Raw genomic sequence first — 16815 nt, 5'->3', positions numbered from 1 at the left:
CCATTTTTATTCCAGTTATTCTCCATAAAGGGGAAGCCTAACAACAGCAGGTCAGAGCTCCAGATTAGAGGCGCTTCACTTTTGACCTACTCAGCATCCATTACCCATAAATCCGCATTTCTCAACACGGAAGTGGAATATGGACTACATTAAACACGTCAGATCGTGTTATATGTAGTCCACAACGTCCCTTATGATGACTTATGAGGCCGTAACCTCATGAAAAGTTAAAAAAAAAAAAAAAAAAGTTACAAGAGGCTTCTCCCCAAAGACCTTCAATACCCACAATTCAGTGCGGGACATTTAGTTCCGGGGTCGGTGACCATCAACCTGTCAGCAGGAGAAAGGTGAGCTAAATGTTTGATCTTGTGATGTTTTCTGTACTTCCCGAGTTACTAAAGGCTTTAAATATATCCGATAAGGCCTCATAGAGCCTCACGCTGCCTTATAAGTATGTTGAAGAGCGGAAAATGGCCGTTTTGTGGCCGTAATGGCGCGACAGTAGAGTCAGAGTCATGAATAGAAGGATAACTGTCAGTACAGCTGCTGTGTAATGTTAGCTACACCGGCTACTCACCTCTTGATTCACCAGTTTGTGATTTTATATCTTACAGGGTGTTTTGTGTCTCTGAGAGCTGAATGTGTCTGAAGTGAACTTTGGCTACCAGTTAGCTAGCAGGCTAACGTCAGCCAGCTGTTGTACATAACCCTGAATATTGTGACCTCAGGAACTGAAACCATAATAACTGGTTAGTTCAGTGACACCGTGCTGCAGGCGGATATTCCTGCACTGCAGACTGAAGACTCCTGGTTTAGATGTAGTACAGATCGTGTGATAGATGGGAAAGAGGAGAGGTCATACTTCTGGGATTAGCTGAAAACTGTAAACTGTCACAGCAGGAGAAGAAGAACAGCTGAATAGTATCGATAAGTCATTATTAAAGAATACGACAACATGAGGAAGATACTATATGCACCAACATAAACGAGAAAGTGCATTAAGATAAAAAAAATAATAATAATAAAGTGAGAACACAAGGAAGATGCAATATAAACATTTATACAATAATCACACTTTGCAGCTCAGGTGGTAGAAAAAGGTATGCATGTGTATGGATGGGGAAAAACTGTCTTTAATTCATTTAATATGATGTAATTGGTTAATCAACAGATTACTCAGTAATGACAGGTTTTATTGTCCAGATGGTTTAAAGAAAAGGTCAACATGGACGCAGCAGAGGCCGAGATATCCTGACTTTTAGTCCCTAGCTCCTTCCAGGGCCTCATAAGAGCTGAAACTGAATGTTGCGTGTAAACTCTGAAGTGCCCCTTTAACTCAGACCAAATCTAAAAACATTTCAACGTGTGTTTAGTTTCTCACCGTTTGTGTTTTGCCAGGTTAGAGAGAGAGAGTGTGTGTGTGTGTGTGTGTGGATGTAGTGTCTGTGGAGTGCTGTGATGCCCCTGGAGGTCAGATGGCCGTTCCCACAGTGCCCTGCTTTGGCATGGAGGATCTCCAGCTCACTCATCATGGGCTTGGTGGGCTCCTATTCCTACTTCTGGACCAGTGAGTTGGAATATATACACATACACACAGTATTCTCACTTTCTAACCGAACTAACACACAAGTTTTCAGTCGTCTTCTTGTTCTGCCGTTCTCCCTCACAATCTTCAGAGTACATGAACTGCTTGACGGTCCACAACCACGAGGTTTTGTTGGACCTGATTGACCAGAGGCCCTCTGACACACCCCTCATCACTCTGTCCAATCACCAGTCTTGTATGGATGACCCACATATCTGGGGTAAGGACAGGGGACTGAAATCACACAGTTCTTGACAGTAACATCAGAAAGCAGTGAAATAATCCCATCTGTTTGGGGACAGGTGTGCTGAAGTTCAGACATTTGTGGAACTTCAACAAGATGCGGTGGTGAGTTTTAGGATTTCCACACCTCATCCACTCATTTGTAGTGTGAGATGTCTTTTGTTTTTCATATAATGTTTAATTATTTACCTGTAATTTGGCAGGACTCCAGCAGCGTCTGACATCTGTTTCACCAGCGAGCTGCACTCGCGATTCTTCAGCCGTGGAAAGTGTGTTCCCGTCTGCAGAGGTGAGTCTCTGTTCGCATTGACTTTGTCTGCCTGTCTCCTGAACGAACGACTTACATGATGTGTTCTCTCTAGGCGATGGTGTTTACCAGAAAGGCATGGATTTTATTGTGGAGAAATTGAACAGAGGAGAATGGGTGCACATTTTTCCAGAAGGTATTTTAAAACTTCCTCCTCACATCTCACTCGTCTTGTCCTCTTTTTCTGTAGATTTTTGATTTAGTTTTAATATTGTGGAAATAAGCACTTCCTCTCTCCTTCCTCATCGAACAGGCAAAGTCAACATGACTGAAGAATTTATACGGTTAAAATGGGGTGAGTACAGCGCACGTTCTTCTTTTTGGGAAGATGAAGATGTCGGTGTGATAGGGTTTCTGGTTCAAGTGGGACGATCATTTCTGTTTTGTGTTTCAGGTGTGGGTCGGCTGATAGCGGAGTGCTCCCTTAATCCCATTATCCTGCCGCTCTGGCATGTTGGTGAGTAACACCCCCACCACAGATGACAACACGTTATCTCGCACTTTCTGCTGTTTCATTGCTTTACGAGTGAGTCTTCTGCCAGGGAGAAAGAGAACGGAGTTATAATGTATAGAAAATGTATTTATTTTAATTGCATTTATCTGCCACTGAAAATAGTTCCCAACAAATGCACTATTTCCTCCTGTTCGTTTGATTAAAAACTACAGCGAGCAGCTGTTGTGGGGAATTACTGAGCCTTTATATTATAACTATATGTCTGTGAGGAGTTTTTAAAGATTAAGGTCTTCAGAAGGAAGCAGTGGGCTGAGAGCTGAGAGCCACAGACAGGAAGACGGACCAACACATTGTTGGTTTGAGTCTTTTCATGCTATTTGCTGACATTAATAAAAAATGTAATATCGCAGCCTTACGCTTTACATGATATTGTGATATGATATCTAGAAGCAACAACAGTGGTTGAAAATCAGCAGAGAGACTAGTCCGTCACTGGGGGATGCAGGTACTGAGAGAACGCTGAGTACTTCATAAAACAAACAAGTTGCCCTGTTGGTTCCACTTTTGTCTCAGGTTTGAGTGATGTTCTACCAAACATGAAGCCCTACGTTCCTCGGGCTGGAAAGGTGGGAACACTTCCATCTAATCCCAGCAATATATTCATATTTAGTTTATCGTGGCTTTTTGTTACCGGTCAGTGACTGTAGTTGTAACCACTGGTTTGTCTTCCAGAGAGTCACAGTCCTGGTGGGGAAACCGTTCAGTGTGAGAGACCTTGTTGAATCCCTCCGAGCTGAAAACAAGAGCCAGGTGAGGACGGCATGTATTACACACTGGACAGTAATGGAGTACTTGTAATGGTACATCATTAGTGTGTTAATATACATCGATTTTAACTACATTTCATTACGCTAGCTAAGAATATAATGTATCTTGATATACAGGCACCTGTTATAAATTAAGATTGAGATTAAGTTTAGTCGCCAAAAATATCTGCTGCTTTAATTCAAAAGCTTCAGCAGATGAAATGAAATAGTTTTTTATTCAAATACATCTCACTGCCTGTTGAAGTGAATAAAGGCTCCAGCTCTTATTTCATGTTTTATGGAAGGCTGAAACAAATACATGATTAATCTATTTACCTATGAGATGAAAATTTAATGAAAAATTAAAAAGCACAGCCTCTGAAATATTCTGTTGTTTTTTATTAAACTGAATATCTTTGGGTTTTGGTCTGTTAGTCGGACAAAACAAGATTTGTTGCTATTTGCTGACATCCTGTAGACCAAATGATTAATCAGTTCATCAAGAAAATAATTGTTAGTTGCAGCCTTCATTTTATGGCTCTTCGTGGATCCATATTTTCTCTGTGTGGCAAAATAATGTGAAATTAACTGAAAGTAAGCTAAATCCATGAATACTGCACTTTTGTTGGCACTAACGATTATTTTCATTATCAATTAGTCTGCGTTTTTCCTGATCGATTGTTTTGTCTTGGAAATTAGTTTTAGTCTAGTGTCTGTCCAGTAAAAGAGTGTAAAAAATGTCCACGAGGATGTCTTCAGGTTGTTTGTGTTCGAACCAACAGTATGAAAGACAATCAGCAAATTCTCACATTTGAGAAGCTGGAACAAGCAAATGTTTGACTTTCTTGCCTGAAAAATTACAATTGATTAAAATGATTTAAATAATTTAATTTAATAACACTTTCACATATTTTCCTTTCAGTTGGAAATGAGGAAGACCTTGACTGATTTCATCCAGGGGGAGTTTCGCAGCCTGAAAGCCCAGGCCGAGGCCCTCCATGGACAGATACAGACCAAATCCTGAGTCCCAGCCGTCCTGCTACACTCCTTACAGCCAAGACTGATGATCCTTTACCCTAAACTGAGGGTAATCCCTTCACTGCTGGAAGCCCACCCACACACAGGACTGTTTTTGACCACTTGTATTCTGGTATCCCCTCCTCTTCGCTGCTGGATCACCCACACCTCCCCACTGAGAGGTCATCGAGTCGCGACAAGCTTGCAAACGTTTCGGGCAACGTTTTTTTAAGTGGTGTTGTGCTGATTCAACAGAAGCTCCTTTTGTAATTTAAAAGTAGGCGTCATGCTTTTATTTAATACAGCAGATGCTTCATTCAGTTGCTGATTTTGAAAATAGATTGATGGATGATTGAGTTACTTGAATTCATACCAGTCGAGGCTGTGAGACCTCTAAGCTGCCAGTCACTGAAGTGGTCCAGAGGAGGGAAAGATCTTGAATGTTTGTAGCTTCCAGACCTAATTTCTGCAGTTCATTGGACATGAAGTATCATTAATGTTATTCATTTAAACTGGTCATTTTAGCTGCTCAGCTGTGTTTCTGTTATTATCCCACTGGTACCATCAACACAGCCGGTGTCGTAGTAATGACGCCCGTATTGGATGATTCTCACGGCGCACAGTTTACGTGCAGTGCCAGTGCAGGAAGTAGTGTCTCCTGTAAGTAGCGAGGTGCAAAGTCCGGGTGGTGGGATGCACCTCAGCACATCAGACTTTCATGTTAGCCTCCCGTCACTGACCTATACTTAACATCCACGTTTCTATTTACTGTGACCAAGATCTGTCCTCAACCTTACAGTTGAAATCCTTAAGATTTCGGTCTCCCGTGGTTACTGGTGATGCTACAGCAAACACTCGTTGAGCAGCTACTTTTATCAGAAGAGCAGCTGGTGTATCTGTTTACAGCGCAGCCAAACACACTCAGGTTGTTTTTAGTAAAGAAATCGGTCTATAATCAGCCTTTTTCCATCACGCCATGAGCAACCGCCATCTGATTTCATGCTGCACATTTTTTCACAGTTTTCCACCTAACAGCAGGACACGGTAAAAGGAGTTGGTTAACTTGAGGAGTTTGAGGTGTGGAGCTGCTCCCTCTTGTTACAATACTCATTTAAAAACATCCAAAATTGGCTGTTGTCTTGTTTTGTAGACGCATTTTTGATGAACGATCGCTCCACGCTGACTTCGGTGATAAATACGTTTAATACGTTTCCTGGACGCTTTTATTATGAAGCAGCAGTGAGAAATGTTTTGTGAGCATTAGCATTAGCAGTAACTTAATCCAGCTCTGATACAACGATACAACTGTAGGAGAGTAAACAGTGAGGCTGTTGTGAGATAAAATGAGATAAAACTACAAATACTAAACACTGGATTACATGTTGCATCATTTCCTGTGAAGGCTGTTGCAGAAAAAATGCTGACCAGAAATAATATTAAAAAATTAGGTTGGATTTCATGAAAAGCTTAGGAATTAAAACTTAAACCAAGTGTTTTAGTTACCTAACCCTAACTATACCTTTTAACTTTAGTTTATTTGCCATTTTATATGCAAGAATTTAAAAAATGTTGATTTGACTGTAAAAGAAATGGTCCAATATTGGTGTTCCTGTTTGGCGTTGGGGCTGCATCAACTTGTTACCCCATTTTAACTTTACGCAAAGCTGCTGTTTGTTTAAATACTAAATATTAGTATGCAGTATGCTCCTCTGTGCACATACGCATGGAGTGATTATAGATTTATCATTTGTAATCTAATGAAGTGAGACAGGAAGTCAGCACTGTACTGCATGGTTAACTTCTGCCGCTGTCATCAGAAAGAGGCATGCAGAGTAAATGATTGTCAGGATATTGTAATGGTAATTACATCATCACGTGATTTGCTTTAATTATGTCCATGCAGCTTTAAATCAGTCAGTTAAATCATCACCATGTGCCCTGTCCTCTCTCTGTTATCAAATCAACTTTGCAAATCATTTCTTAATATTATAGGTCATTTTTTTTGAAATGCAAGGTCTTCTGTAGGTCCTTTCAACCCCTGAATGCTACCCCGTCACAGATTGTATATAACTAATTTTATCATAAAGATCTGTGGCTTTTATAAAGGAGGAAAGGCCACGGATAAGTGATCTGTGGTTATTTTATAAATGTATGGCCTTACTGTGATTGCCACTCTTTCCTACTGTACAGTATGTGAACGCCAATAAAGTATTCAACTTTTCTAGATTTGAATCGTTTATAGTTTCTGACGGAACTGCTGCCATGTTGACCCATGTTTACTGGCTCTTGTGAGACAGCATCTAAAGTTTTCTTTCTTTTTGCTTATTAACTTTTCTGTTTTTAAGAAGAATGTCTTATTTCTTCTTTCAAAAAGTTACGTGATTTTGCTGTAATTTAACATTTGGGGAACTACGCTTATTCACTTTGTTACCGCGATTTAGATGAGAGGATTGGTGCCACCCATATCTGTCTGTTCAACAGAAGGCTACAGCCAGCAGCCAGTTAGCTTAGCTTAGCATAAAGACTGGAAACGGGTAGAAACAGCTAGCCTAACTCTGCTAGTCACTTCTTGCCATGCCACTTTCTACTTTCAGAATTCAGAGGGAAATATTGTACTTTTTATTTCACTATGTTTATTTGACAGCTTTAGTTACTTTACAAATCGTAATTGTAATGTATTGTTAATAATGTTGAGGTCATTGTGACGGCATTTCTCACTATTTTCTGAAATATTACAAACCAAACAATCAACCCAATAATGGAGAAAATAATCATCTGATTAATCGATAATGAAAATAATCATTAGTTGCACTTTTACACAAAATAGTTAAAAATGAGCTCCACCCCAAATAACTACAACAGTAAAATCCTGCCTTTACTTTAATGCATGAGTAATAATAATCTAATGATTTCATATATAATACAACAGCAGTCAAAGGGGACAATTAACTGCTTTTAATACTTTAAGTACATTTTCCTGATTTCATACTTTTACATCAGCAACATTTCAAAGCAGGACTTTTACTTGTGGTATCAGTATTTGTACTGCAGTACAGGGTCTGAATGCTGCTCCATGTATTGCAGCATAGTTCACCGCTGCAGAGCGAAAACGAGGCTGAGGAGCGTCTTCTTCATCCACCGTCACGTGACCTCCCTCCGACGTCACCTGCTGTCAAGATTCTAAAGATGGCGACGACAGGGACGCTGCACCTCCACCGCATCTCTGCGTCTTTGGCCGTTCTTCTCGGGCTGTTAAACATATTAAACACGGGGAATTGCGATGAACAGGTGCCGCTTATTATGTGGACAAGCGAAGGGTAAGCAGTGCTGAGGTTTTGGGGTTTTTTTCTTCTCACAGAGGCGGTCCCGTGAGCTAACGGGTTTTGACGCTCTTATTCCCCTTTAGCTAACGGTTAGCTAGCTGTGTGTTGGTTGATATTATTAGCATGTAAGCTAGCCTCGATGTGTCTCCACTATAACATTACACAACAGACTGTGGTTCTTTTAAGAGCTTGAATAATTAAATGAAGGTAGAGTAACGTGAGGATTTCCTGAAATCCGAATGAATGGCAGGTGCCGTATCACCTGGCGTCCGCTGTAACGTCAGCGAGCCTTTTACTCAGGTCGTCTGGAAGAGGAGCAGGACGATCAGTAAACAGCATTTTACAGCCGTGGGTTAATTTAAAAGGCCTGCCATTCATTTCAAGACCAGATATATCCCCATGACACCTGCCTGACACCCTGCTGTCATCCATTTCCCTCTCCATTTTCCTTCATAGTAATTATCATCTACTCAAGTACTGCAATTAAGTATAATAAGTATTTCCATTTTACTCCATTACTACTCATTTATTTGAGAGCTGCAGTTTCTTTGCAGATTGGGATTTTATATACAGCCCCAGCTATTTGAGTCACAGAGCGAAGCATCGTGTTGTCCGAAAGATAAATACCTGGTTAAACAACATTTACAGCTTTGCTGAAGGTATTTGGAGAATCCTCTTTGACTCTTTTAACCATCTGGATGACAAAATATTCAGTTTTCTGCATGATATCTAAGATTTTTAACCAGTTTAACAAGTTGTGACTGTATTTCCTAACCAGGTCAGAAATCAGTTTCATCGTGCAGCACACAGATTATTGTTTCATCCAGATGGTTAGAAGTGTTTTTGCAGTTTCTTTGAATAACTTCAGAACAGCTGTAAGTCTTGTTGAATAACCTGTGTCTTTCAAAGGGTATCATAGGGTATATATCATCTAAATCAGATGTTTAGCCTTGTGACTTGAATGTAATGGTAATGTACAGGAGCTAACAAAACACAAGACCGATTTGTGCTGTCATCCACTTTTAATCAGTGGTGGAAAGTAACTCAGTACATTTACTCAAGTGCTGTACTTTTAATTTAAGGTATTTGTCTTGTAATTTATGAGAGTATTTCGAGGGAAATATTGTACTTTTTGGACATTTTGGGCTAACAAAACAATTGATCACTTTTATAGAATATGATGCATTGGTACAGATTAACCTTCCCAACTGAAGAGAAACTAAATAATATTGTAAATATAGAATTCTCCATTTTGAACAGCTACAACATTAAAGTACTTTGTACATGTTTATGCAGTAAATAGTTGTAGTAAAATACATCTGCTGCCTAATGCGTACTTGTGTTACTTTTGTTACTTTTAAGTCAATTTGGCTGATAACGCTTTGTACTCTGACCTCAGTAAGATATTGAAGGCATCTCCTGTACATGTAACACAGGGTTACAATGTTTTTACATTATTATTTAACTACTTTTACTTCAGTATATAATTTGAATACTTTCTCCACCAGGATCTCTCTTCCCGGTCAGTCCCCTCCGACAGCCGGTCACATTGTGGAGCAGCAGCAGCTGGCCTCTTACCTGGAGAAAGCTGTGAATGTGGGCCCAAGAAATGTAGTGCTGTTCCTTCAGGACAAGGTACACACGTTTTAAATGAGATATTCTACAGGATTTAAATATTTACAGAGGTTTAATACGTTCTTTGACGGTCTTAGGTAACTAGAAGGCCCCCTGTGCCACACAGCCAGGCTGCCTGTTTCAGGTTCGATGGAACAAAAATTCACCAGCTGTCTCGCTCTTTGTTTTTTTTTTGTAATAAATCGTAACCCACTAACAGTCAGTTTGTGAACATGCTCAAGGCTGCTGAATATCAGTATCACAATCAATTATTGACAATAATTTTTTCAGTTTATCCATTAATGATTTGGTCTCTAAAATTGTCAGAACACACAGCAATTTAATCTGACAGTGATTCAAAACTCAGAACTCTTTGCATTTGTGGAGCTGCAGCATTTTCAGGTAAAAAATATTAAAAACATAATATTAACCCTCTAAAATTACATTTCTGTCCAACTATTCATTGTAACAGTGAGTTTTCTAGTTTCTTTGTGTACATTGTGGGTAGATTTGTTATTTGCTTATTGCTTATTTTAGATTGTCTTTCCTTGTCTCCACCCCAGATGAGCATAGAGGACTTCACCATGTATGGAGGGGCTTTTGGAAACAAGCAGGACAGTGTTTTCCCCAACCTCGAGGTAAGATGATGTTTAAAGTTCATTAGAGGAAAACAAACAAATCAGACTGAAACTTAACTGAAATAATAATAAGCGTGTTTGGTTCACTTGCGTCACCTCTGTTGTAGGTTATTAAATGTATGTCACTGACAGATGTTTTGCCTCTCGTGTGCCACAGGGGGCTCTGATGTCCTCGCCCTCCCCTCTGGTGTTACCTGCTGTGTCCTGGCCTGCCTCCAATGCAGTGATTGGCCAGCTGCAGGACCAATTAGAAACCTCCCCTCTGTACATGGACCCTGAGACACTAAGTCAGCTGAGACTCAACGCCTCCTCACCCGCCTTGCTGGTGTTCAGGCTGCCATACGGCATCGGGTAGGTAGACTGGGCACACAACAACCAGAGAGAGACAAATACAACTGAAGACTGATTGATACCAATAACAACCAACAGGCCTTTCTCAGCACAGAGTACGCCAGCTTGGCAAGTGAGGTGAATTTGAGTAAAAAGTTGTAGTCCTGCTTGGAGTCATAACTCATGTCGATAATCCATGTTGATATCATTCAGTGTGACTTACACTTCCTGAGGATATCACCATCTCTGATGTCCATCCAGAATAAACAGAGGAATCATAGAAGAACGACGCTGCAGAACGTCAAAGTCGTCCAGTGATAGTTGTCTGTACATCCATGAGTTCATTGAAAACAGGAACTGCTTATAGCTAATTCTGCAAACTATTAATGGAGCCAGTTTGCCAAAATATAAACAAATATAGGTTAAAAGACAAGGCTGAAAAGAGACTAGCAGTGCTGACCAGTAGCTGACATTACAACACCTTACTCCTGATGGCTTATCTATGATCAGATTAGCAAAAACACTTTTGATTTATTGCAGCTGTAATTATTACTGGGCTGGAGGTGAAAACTTACCCACATATGCGCACTGGACGGGATTAAAATCACTGACCAGTGCAGGTGATATTTGAATTATTTCCCTCACTTCCTTCCTCTCTCCAACAACATCTTATTGTTGCCTCATCTGACTCTCTGCAGGGCTGATCTGATGTCTGCAAAAGAGATTCTCAGTGGAAACGGTGAGTCTGCCGTAATAACCTGCCGCGTAACCCCTCTGATGATTTACATACTCACTGATCATGTTTCTCCACTCATTTATTCGGGGTTTTCCTTTAATTTGTCACTTACTGTATATTGTTTTTAATATGAAAATCAGTCAGTGTTTTCCATGTGATAATTTGCTGGGTAATCCAACGTCAATAGCTGAACACGTTGTTTTTCAGATGAGGTGATTGGTCAGGTGTTGAGCACCATGAAGACCCAGTCTGTCCCATACACAGCCATTTACACAGCCCTGCGGCCCTCGAGGGTGAGTCCGTGCGCCGCTGTTCATGAACGTCTCTTGTTCTGCAGCAGTTTCATTCATGTTTTCTGATCCAATTGTGTCTTTACAGGAGGCGGCGTCTCTCTCCATGGAAACAGGCCTGGGTGGAGGACGCTCTCTCCTGCAGGCCAGAGGTGGATACAGGGAGAGGGAGAGGGAGAGGGAGAGGCAGCGTAGGATCAAGGAGAAGACTGTGTCCTACGCTCCAGTGGAGTTTAAGGTGGAGTGACTCAGTTACATCTCTCCTGTGCATTTGATTCATTTTTGCCGTTGTTTTTGTCTGGAGGTATCCTGTCACTTCTTAGTGTTGTGTGTGTATCATACCTGATGTATCTTCCTCCTCTGTGTCATAAAAAGCTATTAAAACTCATCAGTGAGCCTCACTGTGTCACATGTTCCTTCATCACCATGAACACACACACTGCAGTTTATCTTGACTCAGTCCCCCCCTGCTGCCCCAAACACTCACTAGAGCACCACATGTGGATTCATCCGCCACTGAAAATAGTCCCCAACAAATGCACTATTACCTCCTGTTTGTTTGATAAAAACTACAGCGAGCAGCTGTTTGAGGAAATTAATTTTAAATTAAACGATGCGTTTGTGGGTTGTTTTTATAGGCTTTCAGTAGGAACCAATGGGCTGTGAGTTGAGAGCCACAGACAGGAAGTCAGACAGTATTGAGAGACGTACTGTTGGTTTTGGTCTTTTCATGGGATTTGTTTCTCTTTCTGCAGGAGGGTGAAGACACCTGTATCCTCCTGTGGGCAAAAGGCCTGTCGGTGAGCATCCTTCGGAGCGGTCGCTGGGAAGACCATGACCTGACCTCAGCTACCTTTGGGAAGGATGTCATCCCGGATCTCAGTGGCTCAAGCTGCGATAAAACCAAAGCGAGGTAGTTCATACCTGGGATATACATAAAAATTCATTGGCAGTGATTGAAGTGGTTGAAGCCTTTTCTCATCAGGTTTAACATCATGTGATGCCTCCATGGTGACCTGAATCACCTGATTAGCAGGTTTCCTGTCTTTGTATGAAACGTTTTTTAAATGAAATCTCAGAATCGGATCAACAGGAATTTGCTCTCTTTTCTTTTTCTTCTTCTTTCTCTCATTTCATTTTTTGTAATTTGCAGGTTGGTTCTTAATTATAAGAAAGTCCTCGGCCACCAGAGCTTCAAACTGATGTGAGTCTGCACAACACGCGTAACACACACACACACATGTAATTATTATATACCTTGTGTTGATGATTCAGTGAGGCTAATGGACACGTCTGCGTGTGTGTCCAGCTTTGCTATGAGCCAGCGTCACTACCAGGTGTCTGCCCGCCGCTGGTTCACACTGGACTCCGTGGAGCTGGAGTACGACGGGATCAAAGCCACATTCAACGGTAGCAGAAACATTTATGCCCCCGCCGAGTACTCGTACCGCTGTGAGTCCGTCACCAGCTTCCGTTGGCCCCTGCTCACCCCACGCTCATCCAAAGATCCAGCCAATCAGTGGAGGGTCTCTTTTGAAGACTTTCAGGTAAGATAGTGATTTTATATTTTCTTTTTAAATTGTATTCTCTTTTTTCGAGGTGTAACACTGTGGGTCCCCCCTCAGACAGAATCTAGACTACTGTACAACAGCTGTGGGCTACAACTTGAGTCCTGATGTACAGACTACTATCACTATCACGTTCTGGAGTCATGAGGAGCGTGTTTTTATATTACTTATGGCACAGTAAAACCAAAACTTATCATGTTTACATTTCTGTTTGTGTACAGATTAAACACACAAGATGCAACATGTTAATCAGTGAGCTTTAGAGGTGCTGGTAGGAATATCTTCAGAGAGAGTCAGGCTAGCCGTTTCCCCCTGCTTTCAGTCTTTATGCTAAGCTAAGCTAATACACTCACAGCTCAGTGGTGTCAATCTTCTCCTCTAATAAACATGTTGAAACATTCCTTTAAAAGGTTTTGTTTAGAGTCCGAAATAAAGGAGATGAAAGAGATTTTGGAGGCTTTTTGGAGACAAAGCAGCAACTGCAGCTGCACACAGACATGACTCTGCATACATTAATATGAACAAAGGTTAAACCTTCACCTTCCCCCCCACAGATCCAGGGCTTTAACGTGACCGGCAGCGAGTTCTCGTATGCCAGTGACTGCGCAGGCTTCTTCTCTCCTGGTATCTGGATGGGTCTGATGACCAGTCTTCTCATGGTCCTAGTGCTCACCTACGGCCTGCACATGATCATGCAGCTCCGCACTATGGACCGTTTTGATGACCCCAAGGGCCCGGCTATCTCTGTGCCCCAGACAGAGTAACGGCAGTCTGTCTCCTGACTTCACTTTCCATCTCTCCTCCTCCTCCTTACGGCAATGCTTCCACCCCCACCCTTTACATTCCACTCCCTGTTCATCTGTAGTTGGGTATTATACAGACTAATTAGTGGTGTTGTCAGAGTAAAGGTTTAGTCATCAGTTTATGAAATGTGCATCCTGAGACTGAAGAATCTAGTTTTCAGGCAGCCCCAGTTTGTGTTTCTCAGGTATTAGCATGTAGGTCGTTTAACAACACGTAAAGATGTCGTCAAAGTATTTCCAGAATCCTCAAAGTCTCTTCTAACCTAAAATATTCATCTGCTGCACAGAGATTTTTAATTTAATGGTAGCAGGAAATTACGTATGTCTTTGCTTAAAGCGGCTATAATCAATGTTTTTATAATGACAACGTATGAAGTGACAATGTGAGGTGTCTCTGGTAGTGAATTATCAGCCGACCCTGCAGCTCATCTTTACAGAGCTGCCAACTGGCCAAAAAAATAAGTAGATAGCAGATTAAATTTTTAGAATTTGGACCAAAATTAAAAATCACTTATTTGTCTATATTCATGTTACTTTCTGTTATTTTATACTTTGATACAAAGCAATGTGTTCTTATTTGTCTTGTCATTTCCTGGATAGGAAACAGGTTAAAAGTCTCTTACTGTGAAGCAAACTGAATATATTTTCTATCAGATGGTTGGAAGAGTGTGAGGATTGTGGAAATGCCTTCAGAACAGCGGGAGATGTTGTTAAAACGTCCTCAAATGTAAAGCTAATACATGAGAGGCACAAGCGGGGGCTAGTTTTCAGGCTGCCGTGGACAAACCCCCCCCCCCCCCCCCATGAAAGGGACACAGTTGTACATAAAGGGATGAAAATAACTATAATTATAAAATGCTATTTATTTGTGAAACTAAATTGTGTGTGTTTACAGTTGTGTTTGTGTCTGTGAGTAGACAAGTGACATGTAGCTGTCGAATGAAGGGATCACTTCCTGTCTGGATGATCGATGAATCGTATCATCGCACGCCGTTCGCTCCGGCGCTCATTATCAAAGAGCAAAGAGGCGGTTTGATGAACAAGCTGACGATTCAGATCATCTCAATGCAAAACATGACGGGAGCAGAACAACACACAGCGTTAGCAGTCAGACATTTCCAGAATAATCTTCATGGTTGTCTTAAGTTTATAATTAACTTGAACACTCAAGCTTTCTCAACTGATGTGCACTGAAATGAGCTCAATGTGAATAGATTCTTTTCCTGTTTGTTTGGCTCCGATGATTTGTAGTGAGTTTCGATGATGTAAGGTCCTGGCTGTGGTCCTGTGTGCTGACGTGACCCCAATAAAACATCTGTGAACATTTTATTAGACGAGTTTGTTTCTTTCATTCATTAGAGCTTCAGTTTCAGACAAACTGTCTTTTTCCTGTAAGACGACGTTTATCGAGCAACTGGTACATTTACTCAAGTACTGTACTTAAGTACAAGTTTGAGGTACTTGTACTTTACTTGAGTCTTTTCATTTTATCTGACAGCTTTTGTTACTTGTAACTTTACAAATGAAGATTTTTGCTCAAAACATATGAAGACCTTTTTAAAATGTGATGTTTTGTTATAAATTAAACTACACAACAGTTCATACAAGTACAGCTGAACCTATTAATCAATTAGTCGACTGACAATATTAATTGGCGTTAATAATTTGACAGACACAGACGTACAGACAGACAGACACAGACAGACACAGACAGACAGACAGACAGGGCTACCTTATGATCACAGACCATACTCGTATTGGTGGCTGTGATTCAATTTAATTTTATTCATATAGCACCAAATCATGACAGAAGTTATCTCAGGACACTTGTCATATACAGCAGGTCTAGATCGTACTCTTTTTAACATTTAACATTTGCGATCAGCGATGTCACTGTCACTGCATGCACGCCTATCTATGGATGCCTTTCTGTTGTCTTTTTGTCTCGCTGTCAACATGTCCACCCGTCCACATGTATTTACTTTATTTTTGATGAGGAGGTTCACACAGCGCGACACCTGCTGGTCATTTTTTGTAACTACTTTTGATGTGCTTGCTGTCGGTTCCATTTCACTCATATTTCTGATTATTAAGAACACACTTTACTGTCCGCAGCACATCCTGAGGAAAAACTGACTAAAGTGCGTCTTCACCGGCGAGGACACCGCACACCGCTACCCGGAATATTTCCCTCTAACGTGCGCTCACTGGGGAATAAGATGGACGAACTCCAGCTGCTGATGAGGAGAAACAAGGACTTTTATTCATCTGCTGTCGGTTTACATTCCACCGGAGGCCAACGTGCAGGACGCACAGCGCACACTCGCCGACCAGATACTGGAAACGGAGCGGACCAACCCGGACTCCTTAGTTATTGTCCTCTGTGACTTTAACAAAGGTAACCTCAGACATGAACTCCCCAAATACAAACAGTTTATTAAATGCCCCATCAGGGAGGGGAACACGCTGGATCACTGTTACACCACAGTCAGTAACGCTTTTCACGCCATCACCCGCGCTGCACTGGGACACTGTGACCACGACATGGTCCACCTGATTCCCGCATACAGGCAGAAATTAAAACTTTCTAAGCCTGTTGTGAGAACTTCGAAGAAGTGGACCAGTGAAGCTGCAGAGGACCTGAAGGCGTGTTTGGACTGTACTGACTGGGATGTTTTCAGGACTGCTACCAACAGTCTGGGTGAGTACACAGAGGCTGTGACTTCATATATCAGCTTCTGTGAGGACTGCTGCGTACCAACTCGGACCAGGGTGAGTTACAACAACGACAAACCCTGGTTCACAGCAAGACTGCGACAGCTGAGGTTGGAAAAGGAAGAGGCGTTTAAGAGTGGCAACAGAGCGGAGTTTAAGGAAGCCAAGTACAAGTTTAGCAAGGCGGTGAGGGAAGCTAAACGACTGTACTCAGAGAGACTACAAGACCAGTTCTCCTCCAACGACTCTGCTTCTGTGTGGAGGGGGCTCAGGCAGATCACCAACTACAAGCCAAGAGCCCCCAACTCTGCTAACGACCGACGCCTCGCCAACAGCCTCAACGACTTCTACTGTCGCTTTGAAAGACAATGGGACAGTCCTGACAC

The 16815-nt window shown here is 41.6% G+C and overlaps 2 protein-coding genes across 4 annotated transcripts; both read left to right on the top strand.

Annotated features, from left to right (window-relative positions):
* The first annotated feature begins 324 nt into the window (after positions 1-324).
* tafazzin (tafazzin, phospholipid-lysophospholipid transacylase) lies at positions 325-4540 on the top strand. 2 transcript variants are annotated; one of them, XM_070910802.1, is made up of 11 exons: positions 325-347; positions 1399-1567; positions 1677-1805; positions 1888-1933; positions 2032-2117; positions 2191-2271; positions 2389-2430; positions 2530-2592; positions 3163-3215; positions 3322-3399; positions 4318-4540. In XM_070910802.1, exons 2-11 carry the CDS (start codon positions 1459-1461, stop codon positions 4417-4419), a joined length of 789 nt encoding a protein of 262 aa, XP_070766903.1. In that variant the 5' UTR covers positions 325-347; positions 1399-1458; the 3' UTR covers positions 4420-4540. The 2 variants fall into 2 exon arrangements, with proteins under 2 accessions (XP_070766903.1, XP_070766901.1); XM_070910800.1 differs by lacking the exon at positions 325-347 and having other exon boundaries at positions 1459-1567; positions 1638-1805.
* A 3058-nt stretch (positions 4541-7598) lies between these two features.
* atp6ap1a (ATPase H+ transporting accessory protein 1a) lies at positions 7599-13813 on the top strand. 2 transcript variants are annotated; one of them, XM_070910583.1, is made up of 11 exons: positions 7599-7729; positions 9244-9370; positions 9913-9987; positions 10145-10338; positions 11016-11056; positions 11261-11346; positions 11432-11581; positions 12099-12256; positions 12497-12547; positions 12653-12890; positions 13466-13813. In XM_070910583.1, the coding sequence occupies exons 1-11, from the start codon at positions 7599-7601 to the stop codon at positions 13673-13675; spliced, it is 1461 nt and encodes a 486-aa protein (XP_070766684.1). In that variant the 3' UTR covers positions 13676-13813. The 2 variants fall into 2 exon arrangements, with proteins under 2 accessions (XP_070766684.1, XP_070766685.1); XM_070910584.1 differs by having other exon boundaries at positions 11261-11361.
* Positions 13814-16815: the final 3002 nt, after the last annotated feature.

Source organism: Enoplosus armatus, chromosome 8, assembly GCF_043641665.1.
Source record: "Enoplosus armatus isolate fEnoArm2 chromosome 8, fEnoArm2.hap1, whole genome shotgun sequence".
Taxonomy (NCBI): domain Eukaryota; kingdom Metazoa; phylum Chordata; class Actinopteri; order Centrarchiformes; family Enoplosidae; genus Enoplosus; species Enoplosus armatus.
Note: the sequence above shows the minus strand (reverse complement) of the source record. Positions and strands in the feature narration are given on the sequence as shown.